Genomic DNA, 14,317 nt, shown 5'->3' on the forward strand with positions numbered 1-14,317 from the left:
TTCACAAAAATATTAAAAGGTTATCAGTTGATTCAAGAAACATCTTCACAGCTGGAGCATTTAATATCAATGATGTACCTCACTTTGAAACACAAATTTCAGGCCCACACATTTTATCCACTTAATATCAATTACAAATAATCATTTTTTCAATAGTTACTTAGTATTTGCTTTAACCATTTCAGATCTAAGTACAGGCCAGGGATCAACTGCATCTCCTGACTGTCCTTAACTTTAATACAGTTTCAAGCTACAATCCCATCTTTATATGAACAACCAGACCACTTGGTAAGCCATAAGGGACAGCGTTAACCTTTAGGATTTTTTTTTTTCAACTTGAAGAAAATGAACCCTTTAAAAGTCATTTCACTTTAAGGCTTCAAAATTTGACTGGTCTTCAGTTTTAAAGCTTATTTGTATACACATAATCTGTATACAAATATATGTTGACATCCTAGCACCTGATGTTCAGATGCACCAGTGAGAGGACATTACATTATACAATGAGCTGGAAGCCATATACATCCTCTTCCATGAGCTACACAAGAATACAAAGTGGTAGTTGCCACTATTCAAATCTATGTACTTAAAATGTGAATGCTAGTAAAGTAAGCTATCAAGATTTTAAGCTTTATAGAGTTCGTACGTTTTCTGTGCAGTACATTTATACCCCTTTACATTTGGGCTTCCCTCCAAAAGCAATCCTTTGCCATCACCTTTTAAGAAACTAAATGGATTTCTTAGGAAATGGACCACAAGTAAGGATGCTGTATCCTCATTGGACTGGAATTAAGGAGACCTCAGTTTAGTACCCAACTCCACTACTGGCCTGCTCAGTCACTTTAGGCCAATCTCTTCAAAGCCCCATGCCTAAGTTTCCTCATCTGTAAAATGGGGATAATGACACTGACCTCCTTCCTTTGAAAAGTGCTTTGGGATCTACAGATGAAAAGCCCTATTTAAGATCTAGGTATTAACATTAGTAGCTGTAGTAAGCACCTTCTAACACACTATTCTCCCTCCCATACAAAACCCCTACTCCCCAAATATGCAAGCAAACTGTCAAAATCACTTAAGAAGGTTTCCCAACAGATCTTCTCCAGCACTGGTTGGTTCCTCACCCTTCTGGGAGGGATGCTCCAGATACTACTGGAGCTATAAGCATCTATAGTGTCTCCTGACCACCATGAAGTGTTCCCAATCCCTTTATGTCTTTCACCTCCTATTGTGGGAGCACGCTGGCAGCAAAAAACAGATCCGACTCCCATGAGCAGCACAAGTAGTTACTCATTTGCTCTCCTAAGGGGCTCCCTGGCAGCATCCATCCCTTATCACTGGCTCAGGGTGCAGTGGGGTGCTCTGCAGTGGCTGCTTCAGCTTCTCTACATCCATCCTGGGGAAGCTTTACAGGCACTTCAGTGGTTCTCAAACTTTTGTACTGGTGACCCCTTTCACATAGCAAGTCTCTGAGTGCGACCCCACCCTTATAAATTTAAAACACTTTTTTATACATTTAACACCACTATAAATGTTGGAGGTGAAGCAGGGTTTGGGGTGGAGGCTGGCAGCTCACGACGCCCCACGTAATAACCTTGCAACCCCCGGAGGGGTCCTGACCCCCAGTTTGAGAACCCCTGCACTAGTGTTTTCTCTTCCTCTCTGATACCAAGCCCCCTTCTTCGTAGGGGAATCCCACCAGCTGGCAGCAGGTCTCTGTAGCAACACAGAAGCACTACCGTGGAGGACAGCTCCTCGTGCATGTGCACATTCTAAGGATGTACAGGAGTCTTCCAAAAACCATATATAGGATGAAATAAGGAATACACACAGAACTTTCACTAAGGATAAAGATTTATAAGACAGAATTGTTAACAAATTTAAGTTTGAGTTGACACTGATCCTTTAAAGACCAGGACATCTGCAAACTGCTCTGTTTTAAGCAAGTTAAGTTGTAGTCCTTGGACTATTGGCAAGTTGACAACAGAGACCTGAGTTAAACAAATTTTAGATGTCCCTGGCTAAGGCACTTTTAAACCTTTCACTGCTTTTAACAACTTTTTTTTCCCACTTTCACCAACCTTTCGTAAGTACCAGTCTTTGGTTAAGTTACTGCACGTACCTGTTTATTCTTTACTAAAATGTATTGGACCCTGAACGGTAAAGTGATTTATTTGTGGCTATTCAGTCTGTTGGCGATTCCTTATGGCTAAACCAGCTAAGTTAAGCTTATTTCAGAATCTACTTGTAGTTGAGGGAGATGACATTTGTCAAGGATACTCAAATTATGCTGCAGTGGTGCCCACATAAACAAGGATATAATCTGTGTATACAGACAACAGTAGCAGTACAAGACTGAATAAGATAGTATGGAAAACACTGAAGCATGATGCTTTGACAACTCATGAGTGGTGAAGTACAACAGCACACTGGCTGCACCAAAACATCAGTTTATGTGGCTGGTACTCTAAAACCTTTGGATGTAAACAAAACCTAACAGGCACTGTTAATTACAAACATTAATTCAATTGTCAAAACAAAATCTTTACTAGCCAGCTAACAGGAAATTCAATACCTTTACAAAACTGTCCACTGCTGATAACTTATTTCACTAGCTACATTCAGAACCAAGATAAATCAAGTCCCAGTTGACTAACTATTCAGTGATAAATCTGAATGGTAAATTGCAGGATTACTTCTACAAATATCTCATCTACATGCAGAAGTAATACCAATTTCCTTCAAAATCACATGCATTACTTTTTTCAGCAATTAATTACTGCCACTATGTGTTTAGGCAGAGAGAGAGTCATTATATAAAATTAGTTTAGGTTTTATTACAGCTCTCAGGTTACACAGGTACCAAACTTACATTTTTCATATCTAAATGGTTTTAGGTGATTTCATGTAGATAAACTTAAATTATAAATGCATTCTTATATTTTAAAACACAATTTGCTTACATGCTAAATCTTAAATTCTGGATGCATTTCACCTGCAAGCGATAACCTCAAATGCCAAAAGCAGAGCAAGGACCACCGAATTATCTCAGAATTTAGTATGTGCAAAACAGGAACTAATTGCAAATACATAATTTAAACATAACTAATTGCTCAGGGCAGAGGAATATACTAAGTTCCATACTGGATAATACCTGTGCGCCACACTATGGTGATCTTAACCATTTTTTATTAAAAATTTCACAGTTTATCTTTAAGTAAATATTGAGATCACAATTCTGCAATGGAAGCCACACTGGGAGACCCTTCCATCTGCATGGATCCAATTGGAGGATCAGGGCTAAGTTAATACCAGTGAAACATTTGGCCATCCATCATTCTACTGTAGTCACACAGTCAACTGCTATTTCAACAACATATTTCCTTTTTCTTGCTGTCACTGTTAATGCTGACACACTTTACTATTTACTCTGCATCTTTTTATTTCATCAAAATGAAATATTTACAAAGTACTAAAACAACAAAAGCACGTCTCTTTTTCCAGCTTGTTTGCAAACAGGACAGACAAAACAGAAACCTAAGGAAATGCATACAGTAGCAATGTATGTATGCACCAAATGATAAAAAATAGGATGTGATCTTACATAGTAGCCAAAATTAACAAAGCCTACAGTAAAGTATATTCCAAAATATAGACAGATATATCTTGAGTAATAAAAATCAGGGACAGGTAGAAATAATCTTCGGATACATCTTGACAGTGGACTTCTTTCTAGTTTTTATCTTAAACTTAAATCACGTTACACTGAACAGTGGCAAGAACACCTTCACTAGGGATACAGCAATTCAGGCTCTTTATAAACGTGTCATCCCTTGACTTTGAAAAATTAATATGTCATTTACAGTATGGAGATCTCGAAATTCGAAGTTTCCTCTTAAATAGTAAAAATGCAGGTTAAAATAGTAACTCAGCCCCTTAAGGCTTATCTAGTTTAAGCCTCAAGTTTTGTCTTCTTAAAAACATGATTTTGTAACAAAGACATGTGTCTGGATAGTTTATCAATCACCTACCTTTAAAAAAGAATAAAGTCTTGTTTTTCAAAGACTTCTACTGTAAAACACTCTGGAGCTGCAATACGTACCAGCATACAAAGACAATCACAGCTTTAAAGGGTGCAGTACTTTTAATTAAGTAAAATGAAAATACAGGAAAGCTGCTAAGGCAGATGTCCCTTAAATGACACCAAGAAGTTACATTAAAAAAAATACAGTGAGAGGTTTTGTGGGGTCACGCCACAATTATATGCTTGTGACTTCATATCTGTGATACAGGAAGTGTGCTGCAATATGCCTGCTCTGTCAAAAAAACAAAACCCAGACATACTTCGTGTTTCTAACGCATCTTCAAGTCAGTGGTAAATCTGTTGATTTAAAATCAACACATCATAAAAATGAAAAATAAATGCTGTTTTCTTTCAGTGACCCTGGAAAGAAGGGCTAAAACGTATTAAATAGGCTAAAGTTGGAGTAGTCACAAATTCGATTTTAAGAGATAAAGTTCCAAAAATAAGATCTACTGAAATAAGTGGCCGTGGAGAAGACAGGACATTCAGAGGTACAGTAAGACAGAAATACCCATTTATGAGGAAAGTGTAAAGTACAGGGATCACTGTCTTAGGTGGTCTGTAATGTGTTATTGTAGAGCAAATGTAGCCTGCTCAACTAAAATCTTGGCAGGTGTCTAACGAAAAAATTAATTTTCACATTTCCCATTTGAAACTCTTAAGTCTAAAAGTATATTCTATTACTCAATTGTCATCAAAAATTGATATTGCATTTTAAAGCTGTGCAGTTCACCTCCAAGGAAAACAAATGCCATTTCATTCTCATAGTCTAAAGTTTTTAAGGTATGTATAAATACGTTGCATTTGTCTCAAAATAATGGTGTCATCCAAAAACTGACTTGGCTTATGGCACGGCCTAATGGCAAGAGGTTGTTGCCCCACAAAAACAAGTGAAACCAACTTTCTACAATAGATATGAATCACTAAAAGCAATTTGTAAGTAAGTAGTTTTCTTGTATTCAGGCCCAAATGACAAAAATGAGTTATGATTTGGTAAATAATGAAAAGGAAAAATTAGCTGAGTTTATTTTCTGTACTCACCAAACAACACCAAAGGCTCCATATCCAATAGGTCTGTCCGGCTCAATATCCAGTTGCTGTTGTGGATGATGTGAGTGCTGATGATGGTGCGCTTTAACTGCAGCAGCTGCTGCAGCCTGTACCTGAGCAGGGGCCGCTGCAGCTGGTCCAGGGGCCTGACCCGGTGCCGGTGATGGGAAATATGGCTGTTGTTGCCCTGGGTTTAACATGGCTGCAGCTGCGGCCGCAGCTGCGGCCGCCGCAGCTGCCGAAGAGGCATGCTGCTGTACGGGATGTACTGCAGCCGCAGAGCCTGGATGCAAGTGATGTTGAGGGTGGTGGTGGTGATGGAGGTGAGGAGGGGGGAGGTGAGGAAGGTGGTGATGATGGTGGTGGTGGTGACCTGCTGCAGCTGCAGACGTACCGCCATTGTAAGCCGCCATCATTTTTGCGTTGGCTGTTGTGCCACAAAGAGACATTCAAAAAAATGCCCTTTGACTGGATAACAACTGGGTCAAGCTGTCATTTGGCCATAAAAAATGAAATTTGCTACACTTTAAAAGAAGTCAGGTTTCATCATACACGGCCCACCTTTAAAAGCATTGAGCTCAACTAGCTTCACATCTCCATCAAGCCAAACAATCTGAAATCTTTTCACGTACACGTGAGCCTGTGCGCCCCAAACCCCCCTTTCCCCCCCAAGAGTTCTGCCGTGGTTGGCTACTAAAACTCCATCCTTGGGTTGTTGGGGCTTTTTGCGCCAGTCTTTAGAAATAAAATGATCACTCCCCCTCCCCCCCGGAAAAAGGATTTGAAGTCACCCCCCTGGAATAGTTTGAGAGTATTGACAAGCCTACCCCTTCCATTCCCACATCCTCTATGTCAAAACCTTCACAGAGATCCCCCAGGCCTTCTACATCACTCCCCTCTTCTATGCCCCCACCCCCTGAAACAGACTAAAAACTTGGAGGCTCCCAACTTTCCCTGGAAAGACAGAGAAGCGCGCTGTGCACATGCACAGAGCAGCCGGAGAAGGGATGAGAATCAGGAGGGGGAGGGAAAGAAGGGGCCTAAAATAAATGGGGGGGGGAGATCAAGATGTGAGACAGCAGGAGGGATGGAAGAAGGGAGAGAAAAAGTGACAAATGAAGGAGTGGGGAGGGGAATGAGAGGAGAATAAAAGGGGGGAGGAGAAAACGGGGGGGGGGGAGATGAGGGAGAGAGGCGGCAGGAGCCCCAGCCCCCTCTGTGGCTGCCTCCCCGGGGCCCTGACAGCCTGACCCAGTGCGGGGCGGGGGGCGTGGGTGGGGGGGAGCCCGGAGGCTGCAGCCCCCCCCTCAGGCAGGGAGGGGAAGGCGCAGGAGCCGGGATGGGGGGAGGGGAGAGGGTCTCCCGCAGAGTGTGTGCGGGAAGCGGAGGGGGGGTTCTCAGGCCCCCGCCGCAAGGCGCCGCTCCGCCCCCCGGCAGCCTCCTTCTCCTCGGCCGCCCGACCCGCCGGCGCCGCCGCCGCCGCTGCTGCCGAGACTCACCTCCTCCCGGAGCCCCTGAGCGGAGCGCACAGCGAGCGAGCGAGCGGCGGGCACGCGCACCCGGCCTCCCCTCCCCACCACCCATGCGGGGCGCGTGCCCGACACCCGCCCGCAGCCAATCGGACCCGGCCCACCAGGCTCCGCGAGAGCCGCCCCTAGCCAATCACCGCGCAGAGCAGAGCTCGCCCAGCCCATAGGCTTCGGCCGCTGCACAGACTCCGAGACTCAGTCCCGCCCGCCTAGCCCTGCTACCCAATCACCACGCGCCTTCCCGACAAGTGCCGGCGAGACCCCGCGAGATTCCCTCACCTCACACAACCCTCACCTCGAATGGCCGCACCTTCTTCACCTTACTGGCCAATCACATAGCGCCGTTTCTCCCAACTGACCAACCGGCTCTCCCCACAGCTAAAACCCACCCCCAAAAAGGTCACCGGGCCAATAGAGCTTGAAGGCGGGAACTCAAGTTGATTGACAGCCCTTCTCACGAGTGACGGATGCTGATGGAGCCGTCGTTCTTCAAATCGTAACGGGGAGATTTCCCGTGACGGATCAGGAAGCGGCTTGAGCCACCTTCCGCAGAGGCCAGACGACCAGTCAGAGGCAGGGATGGCGCGATGAGCAGGCGAAGCAGCCAATCCGAGAGGAGGGAGGGGTGAAGTAAGGACGCTACTGGCAAGAGAAGAGGGGCAAGTGGGGTCGATTTCGTCGCTGGGGCGGCACCGCAGGGGGAGGGCGGGGCCTAAAGGGGAAGGAACTTCCGGAAGCCTGAGGTGACCGAGGGCTGGTGGCCGCTGCTTGCCAGGCTCCGTGGGCTGGGCCTGGGCAGGCCTCAGGGCCTGGTCCAGGCGGAGATGCAGGGCGCCGTGTTACCCCAAGTCCCCGCGCTGGCTGCTCGGCCGGCCGCCTGCAGCGTGGCCCTCCTTGCCGCAGGGTGGCTGGCGTCAGTGCATCGCCTCAGGGCAGCATCGGGCTTCACCCGCCCCGCCCCAACCTGTTGAATCAAGGATCTGCCCCCCCCCCACCCCAACAAAGTAAACTGCCAGCAAAAGAACCGTTGGTCCAGCCCAACTGACAGAAATACGTTTGTGGGTTGGTTGGTTGGTTTTAAATGGATCCCTGCTTGAGGGGCAATAATCTGCTTGGCTGTGAAAACCAGCCAGCGAAACGGACTCGAACCAAAGCGAGACCCTGCCGTGTCGGAGATAACCTGATCTCTTGGGCCTGGGTGTCACGACCCTGCTGGGAAGCAGAGCCAGAGATGGGCAATAAAGAACCTTGCTTCTAAAACCAGCGACCTCCGCCTCCCGCCAAAACAACGGGAGTCTTCTCTCCCTTCTCAACAGATTTCAGAGTAGCAGCCGTTAGTCTTTAAGGTGCCACAAGTACTCCTGTTCTTCTCAACAGAGTTAATCCACCTCCCCCGAGGCAATAGCTGCGTGGATGGAAGAAGCTCTCCCGTTCACACAGTGCTGTCTATACAGGGTTACATCGGTATAACTATGTCGCTCAGGGGATGTGGATTTTTCACAAGCCTGAGCGATTGAGCTAGACTGATATATGTCTGAAGTGTAGACCTGGGTTTAATAACGGCTACTGTAGTGAAATCTTACATTATTAAGTTTTTATTACATTTACTTAGGGTGACCAGGCAGCAAGTGTGAAAAATCGGGGTCGGGGGGTAATAGGATCCTATATAAGAAGAAAACCCCAAAATCAGGACTGTCCCTATAAAATCGGGACATCTGGTCACCCTACATTTACTACATCTACTACTGAATATTTACTAGCATACTCAGCAGTCCTAGCCACAGTTAAAATAAATGTCACTCTCTGCAATAAATAAGGCAAGTATATTTTTGTACATCACATCCTTGATTGATTTATTTTGAAGGTGGTGATTCCTGTAGTGAGTAAAGTCCAATAATTCAAAATGATTCTCCCAAATCGTAGTAGGAAACACGTGTATGAGCCAAAAGAGGCAGACACAAAATAAGGATACATTCCATATATGCATAAGTAAGTTTGAAAATACTGCTCAAATCTGGGAGGCAGCTTTAATTTCCTACAACTCATTGTCCTTAGACTCTAACCGACATATTATGGGAAATGCATAAAAAATTACTAAATGGTGAGAGTTTTTTTAAATATATTTAAATTAGACAGGCAGGGTAGCAATTCAGTGTCAGAGGAAGAATGACTGACAGAGTGAATTTGCAGGTGTCACCCTCAAGTGTGAGCAAGTTGACAGCCCTTCTTACTCCTCCCCAGATGACACAGGGAACATCTCCACATAGGGAAATTGACCAGCAGAACTATAGTGGTATAATTATACTGCCGATCAAATTCCCTGTGGATACAAGCCCTATCTCTTATTATTCCAACTTCTGTTAAAAAGGCAACAGCCAAATCATTGTGCTGTTTTTATAATAGTACAGAAGAAGCTAAGATCACTGCACGTGTAAATCCATTACAGTACCAGGAAGACTCTGTGGTATGTACTTTCTTGAAAGCTTCAAAATAGTTATCAGCCGAATTCTGATAAGAATAGGCTTCTAAATACCTTTAGCATCTTATTTGACATACTGGTAGAAGGGATGAAGAATTTTTGGTAAAACTAGATATGTCAATTACATTTTACAAACATGGCAGCGAAAATTTGTATGTAGAGTATTGCCCAGGTTTGCAAACATTCCACCAACATTTGGTGGAATTTTTCTTAATGTCATGATCCACTAATGAGCAGACCTCATTATTGGACATCAAAAGAGAGAAGATTTAAAATCAGGGTTTGTTTGCATTTTGTGTCTTTTGATGCCTGCTCACATCTCTCATTGAAGTCAGTGGGAGCCATGAATGTGGTTCAGAATACAGAGCTTCACCCCTAAGTATCTTGCACTGGGATGCTAAATAGGGAAGCAGGCAAACACCATCCTCAGGAGAAATGCAGGAATCTAAGGCATAGAAGCAACCAACAGGGCAAACGGTGTGTGCACCAATTTGAGTATAGCACACATAGATCACTCCCAAAGAAAAAACTACCTGCAAGGAGTTAAAACAAAAAACGAACAAACAAAATGGTGCAGCGTGATCTTGTTAAAACACCCTTTTTCCCCTCCATGATGACAACACTTTTTGAAGATTGCATGGAAGAAATATTTTTAAAGGGGAAAAATCCAGTTTGGACCTAACCTCCCTAGTGGAATTCTCTGATCAAGAGCAAATGGCAAACAAGATGTGATATTTTGGTGGTTGTTCACAGGCAAGCACCTACATACTACAATCACAAGTTCTTTGCAGATACCTAAGATAGACTACTCCATATTGAAATTCAGGCTCTACCCCTGCAAACACTTGTGTAATTTAATGTACATTAGTAGTTCCACTGAAGTCAGTGCACCTACATAAATGTTTTCAGAACTGGGCCACAGTTAGATTAGATATGTCCCAGAACAGTGGGTCAATGAAGTTATAGCAAGGATGAATTTGCATCCACGTATTTACTAAATATGTTGCAAACCTCACAGATTGGAAGTCACAAATGCTGCAGAGGATGAAGAGAAAGAACAAGAGCTCATTTTTATTCCTCTTGCCCCGATCTGTAAATGAATCAAACTGGCTTGCTGCTGATTAGAAACAGCAGAAATTGTCCCAACATAATCTGGAACTCCTGTAATGTACTTACTTATTGTCACAGTTGATTGGTATTTGAAAGTTGCCTGTGAAGATGGTAAGCTGTTTCCACTGGCAGAGCCTGGCTCCTTCAGGTACTGTGCTATTGAAGAGATTTGAATCAGCTCCACTCATTCCTATCTGTGCTACTCAAGGCAGCTGTTACCACTTTCTCAGAAGCACACAGGTTGCCAAATAACCTCAGGGAAGCACCATATGATATTCATACAGATTATCTTGTGTACTTTCTTGAGGCATCAGTCGCATATTAGGGTTGCATTTCTTTCAGCATCTCCAGGACCCAGGATGAATTAGATACTGCAGTTTTCCACTGTAAATTACTTGTGACGTATGTCCAGTATCCTGAGCATGATACCTGTGTTTTGCTTCTTGTATACAGAAACAGCAAACAGGTCTTTTAGGTTTTAAAAAAAGATATAAGTATTAGGAACAGTCCTGTTTCAAGCTATTCTCTGTCAAAGTGGTGCTTTGCCTTAGTTTGTATACATTCTTTGTAGCCAAATCATCGGTCTGTTACATTTCAGTTGATCACTTTGGTGTGGTATTCTGTACCTGTGTTGAAAATAAACCTGTTCCTGGGATTTGAAAGCGTAGTTAGTAGCGGTTTTTGTCTGCTAGAGGAAGCAGTGTTTGTCCGCTTTGCGAGCTTCGTAAAGTAAGCTGTGGTCCTGAAATATCCTTACATGTGCGCAATGTATTTCTAATTAATAAAAATACTTCTATTGCATCTGTCATTCAAAGATCTTAATTTGTGTTCCACATTTTATTATGATTTATTCATTATTCTAACAGATTTACAAATTCTCCATTGCATTCGGTTGTATCTCTTATTTTTACTTACTTTAGTCCTGATTCTGCAAACCACCTAAGCACTTGTTACTTTACACGTGAGTAATCCTGTCAAAATCATGTGAACAAAGTTACATAGGTTCTGACACATTGGCAAGACTGGAATGGTAATGGGAGAGCGCAAGCACCATGAGGTGAATTTGGACCTCTATGTTTAGCAAAAGTAGCAAAGAATCCTGTGGCACCTTATAGACTAACAGACGTTTTGGAGCATGAGCTTTCGTGGGTGAATACCCACTTCGTCGGATGCAAGTAGTGGAAATGTTTAGCAAGTGCCCCCTGCAGGGGATGGCAGGGGTTATGGTCCAACCAGAAAAATGTTTCTAATTAACCTCTAGTCCTAATCCTGTTTAATTTAAAAATCAGGGCTTTAACATATCTTTGCCTCAGTTTAATGTATATAAACCTAAGCCCGGATTTTTTTTGTGACGTGACCACTAATTATGGATGTCCAATTTGAAATAAATAAGGCCGGATTTTTAGAGGTGTTGAGCATTCGTAGCTATCATAGACTACAACTGCTGCTAAGCACTTCTGCAAATTAGACCCAGCATACCTCAAGATGAGGCTTCAGAATTAGTGGTCACATCTGGATAATTTGGTTACTAATGAATACATTGTATTAAGATTGTGTGTGTGTACACACACATGTACATATTATAGCTTGTCTCACCAACTGAGTTTGACTTCAGAATTCTGAATCATGCTTTCTGGATTTACTATAAAAATCAGTAAATGAGATATAATTAGGAATTACTGTGAAACATTGCATTTGTTTTTCATAATAGCTGCGACAATATGTTGTTCTTACAAAGCAACAGCACTGGAAATAATTATGGAAACACCAGCTAGAGCAAGGGAAGATTTTGTTGGACTCAACATTATAGTATAACAAGACACTGATCTAAATCTCATTACAAAATTACTATCTGGCAAGAAAAGACTAACCTCACACATTCTAGAGTGGTGTAACCCAGTGGTTCTCAGTCAGGGGTACGTGTACCCCTGGGGTTACTCACAGATCTTCCAGTGGGTCCATCAACTCATGTAGGTATTGGCCTAGTTTTACAACAGGCTACATAAAAAGCATTAGCGAACTTAGTGCAAACTATCATTTCATACAGACAGTGACTTATTGTAATGACTCTCTATACTATACACTGAAATGTAAGTACAATATTTATATTCCAATTGATTTGTTTTTTAATTATATGGTAAAAATGAGAACATAAGCAATTTTTCAGTAATAGTGTGCTCTGACTCTTTTGTATTTTTTATGTCTGATTTTGTAAGCAAGTAGTTTTTAAATTAGGTGAAACTCGGGGGCCCGCAAGACAAATAACACTCCTGAAAGGGGTACAGTAGTCTGGAAAGGTTGAGAACCACTTTTGGTCTAACCAACATCCTGAGATGAACACTTTTGCATTATTGATGAAATTTAGAAATACAATACACGGGTCATCAAAAGCAAAAAGAACACTAAGAAATGTGACGGAGCAGTGGTGTGTGGTACAAGATCACATAGCAAATGTTGACAGTGTCGTTTGTCATTTATATGTGTTTATATGTGATCCCAAGCCCATTCCAGTTAGTGGGAGACTTTCCACTGAATCTGGTCCTTAGTGAATTGTGTTACTTTTTATTTTATTTACATAAAATACTTGGCCCAAAATGGACTATGGAAAGTACTGTATGTCAACATCTGAAAAAAACTGTTGTTCCTTTTTTAAAAAAGAAAACTAATTATCATAACTAATGGCAGTCATCATTACTCCACTATAAAGCCGAGGATCGTGCTTTCCATTATGACCTTAATCTTGCAAAGCCCTCTGTAGTGTATAGCAAAAGCTGTTGTCCTCCAATGCATCTGCATTCCAAGTCTGCTCATGGGCACACACAAGCTTAAACTATAGGTGTATTCATCTGCATTGCGAGTGTGCTCCGGTAAATAGGACACAAGTGCGGGAGGTAGGAGAACTGGGTTCCAGTTCTGGCTCTGTCACCACTGACTCGCCATGTGACCTTGGCCAAAACACTACAAATCACTCTGCCCCCGTTTCCCCACCTGTAGAATGGAGATAAAGATGTTTAATGGTACCTGATCATTGTGTGCTTTGAGTCTAATGACCGATTAGTGTTATATATTACTGTTACGAATAGCATGTCTCACATGCCCTTACTATTTGTTTGGTTAAATGAGATCGAGGGACAGTTTTTACTCATCAATCAAGTGGAGGGCTGATGAGAGATAGTGTTTGAAGGGATGCATTTATCTGAGGTATCCACATCCAGTTCTGGCAGTTGATAGCATGGAAGAAGCCCCTTAACAAGTATATCTGGCTGGCATGCAGGGTCTGCAAACCCCTTCTCTTTGGGTTCCCCATATTGTATTCTCCTGTGCAGCCGAACCTTAACCAGTCCGACTGCTTTTTTGGCATCCCACATACACTCAGAGAAGGGGACAAGATTCCCCTTCATGCTTTCACTTGATCGTCTTTTTTGCAGAATGCCACACCTGCTCTGGAAGCTGCAAGAAACAAATCAAAGTATGTTGTAGCATAAACCAAAAGAACTATCACCAGGAGAGTCTGCTGCTGTATATTTAAAAAGACCATGAGCGCATGAGAGGAATGAATTATTTTTTAAAAACCGATTGACAGCCCTTGCAGGATACCATTTAAACAGTCAGTTTCTTTTTTAAAAAATGGGCAGAAACATTCAGAGATCAAGTGACAGTGAAGTATGTAAAACTTTTCTACTGAACCATTCAAGGGAATATAAGATGTACAGAAAAAATAAACACTATGCTCGTCACTTCTAAGATACCCTTAGTTTCCTCATTTCTGAACTTGATGCAGCTACCCTTTATTCACAATGAGTAGCACTTACAGCATGCGTTAGTAAGCCCTACTTAGTGCAGGGTGCAGAATCAAGCTGTCACATACTATTATGTGTGCTTCACAGCTTTTCTTTTCACCGTTCCAATCATCCAGGGCCAGACTGTGCAACATTCCTCATGCTGAATAGCACCTTATTTCACAAGTAGTCCTACTGATGTCAGTAAAGCTGTTTGCAGCATCTAACCCTCATTAGTTTGGAGGGTGCAGGTAGAGACACCACGAGACCATGCCAAAGCCCGGATTGA

General features: G+C 42.8%; 1 protein-coding gene across 3 annotated transcripts in view; it reads right to left on the reverse strand.

Moving 5' to 3' along the window:
- NLK (nemo like kinase) overlaps positions 1-6,624 on the reverse strand; it is a 112,312-nt gene extending 105,688 nt beyond the window's left edge. For 2 of the 3 annotated variants that reach the window (XM_044994006.1, XM_044994007.1), the window contains exon 1: positions 5,123-6,597. In XM_044994006.1, the coding sequence (XP_044849941.1) occupies positions 5,123-5,580 (458 nt within the window). In that variant the 5' untranslated portion in view covers positions 5,581-6,597. Of the gene's footprint in view, positions 1-5,122 lie in introns of all 3 variants that reach the window. The other variant, XM_044994008.1, reaches the window with a different exon arrangement.
- Between the last annotated feature and the right edge of the window lie 7,693 nt (positions 6,625-14,317).

This window comes from Mauremys mutica, chromosome 19 (assembly GCF_020497125.1).
Source record: "Mauremys mutica isolate MM-2020 ecotype Southern chromosome 19, ASM2049712v1, whole genome shotgun sequence".
Classification (NCBI taxonomy): Eukaryota; Metazoa; Chordata; order Testudines; family Geoemydidae; genus Mauremys; species Mauremys mutica.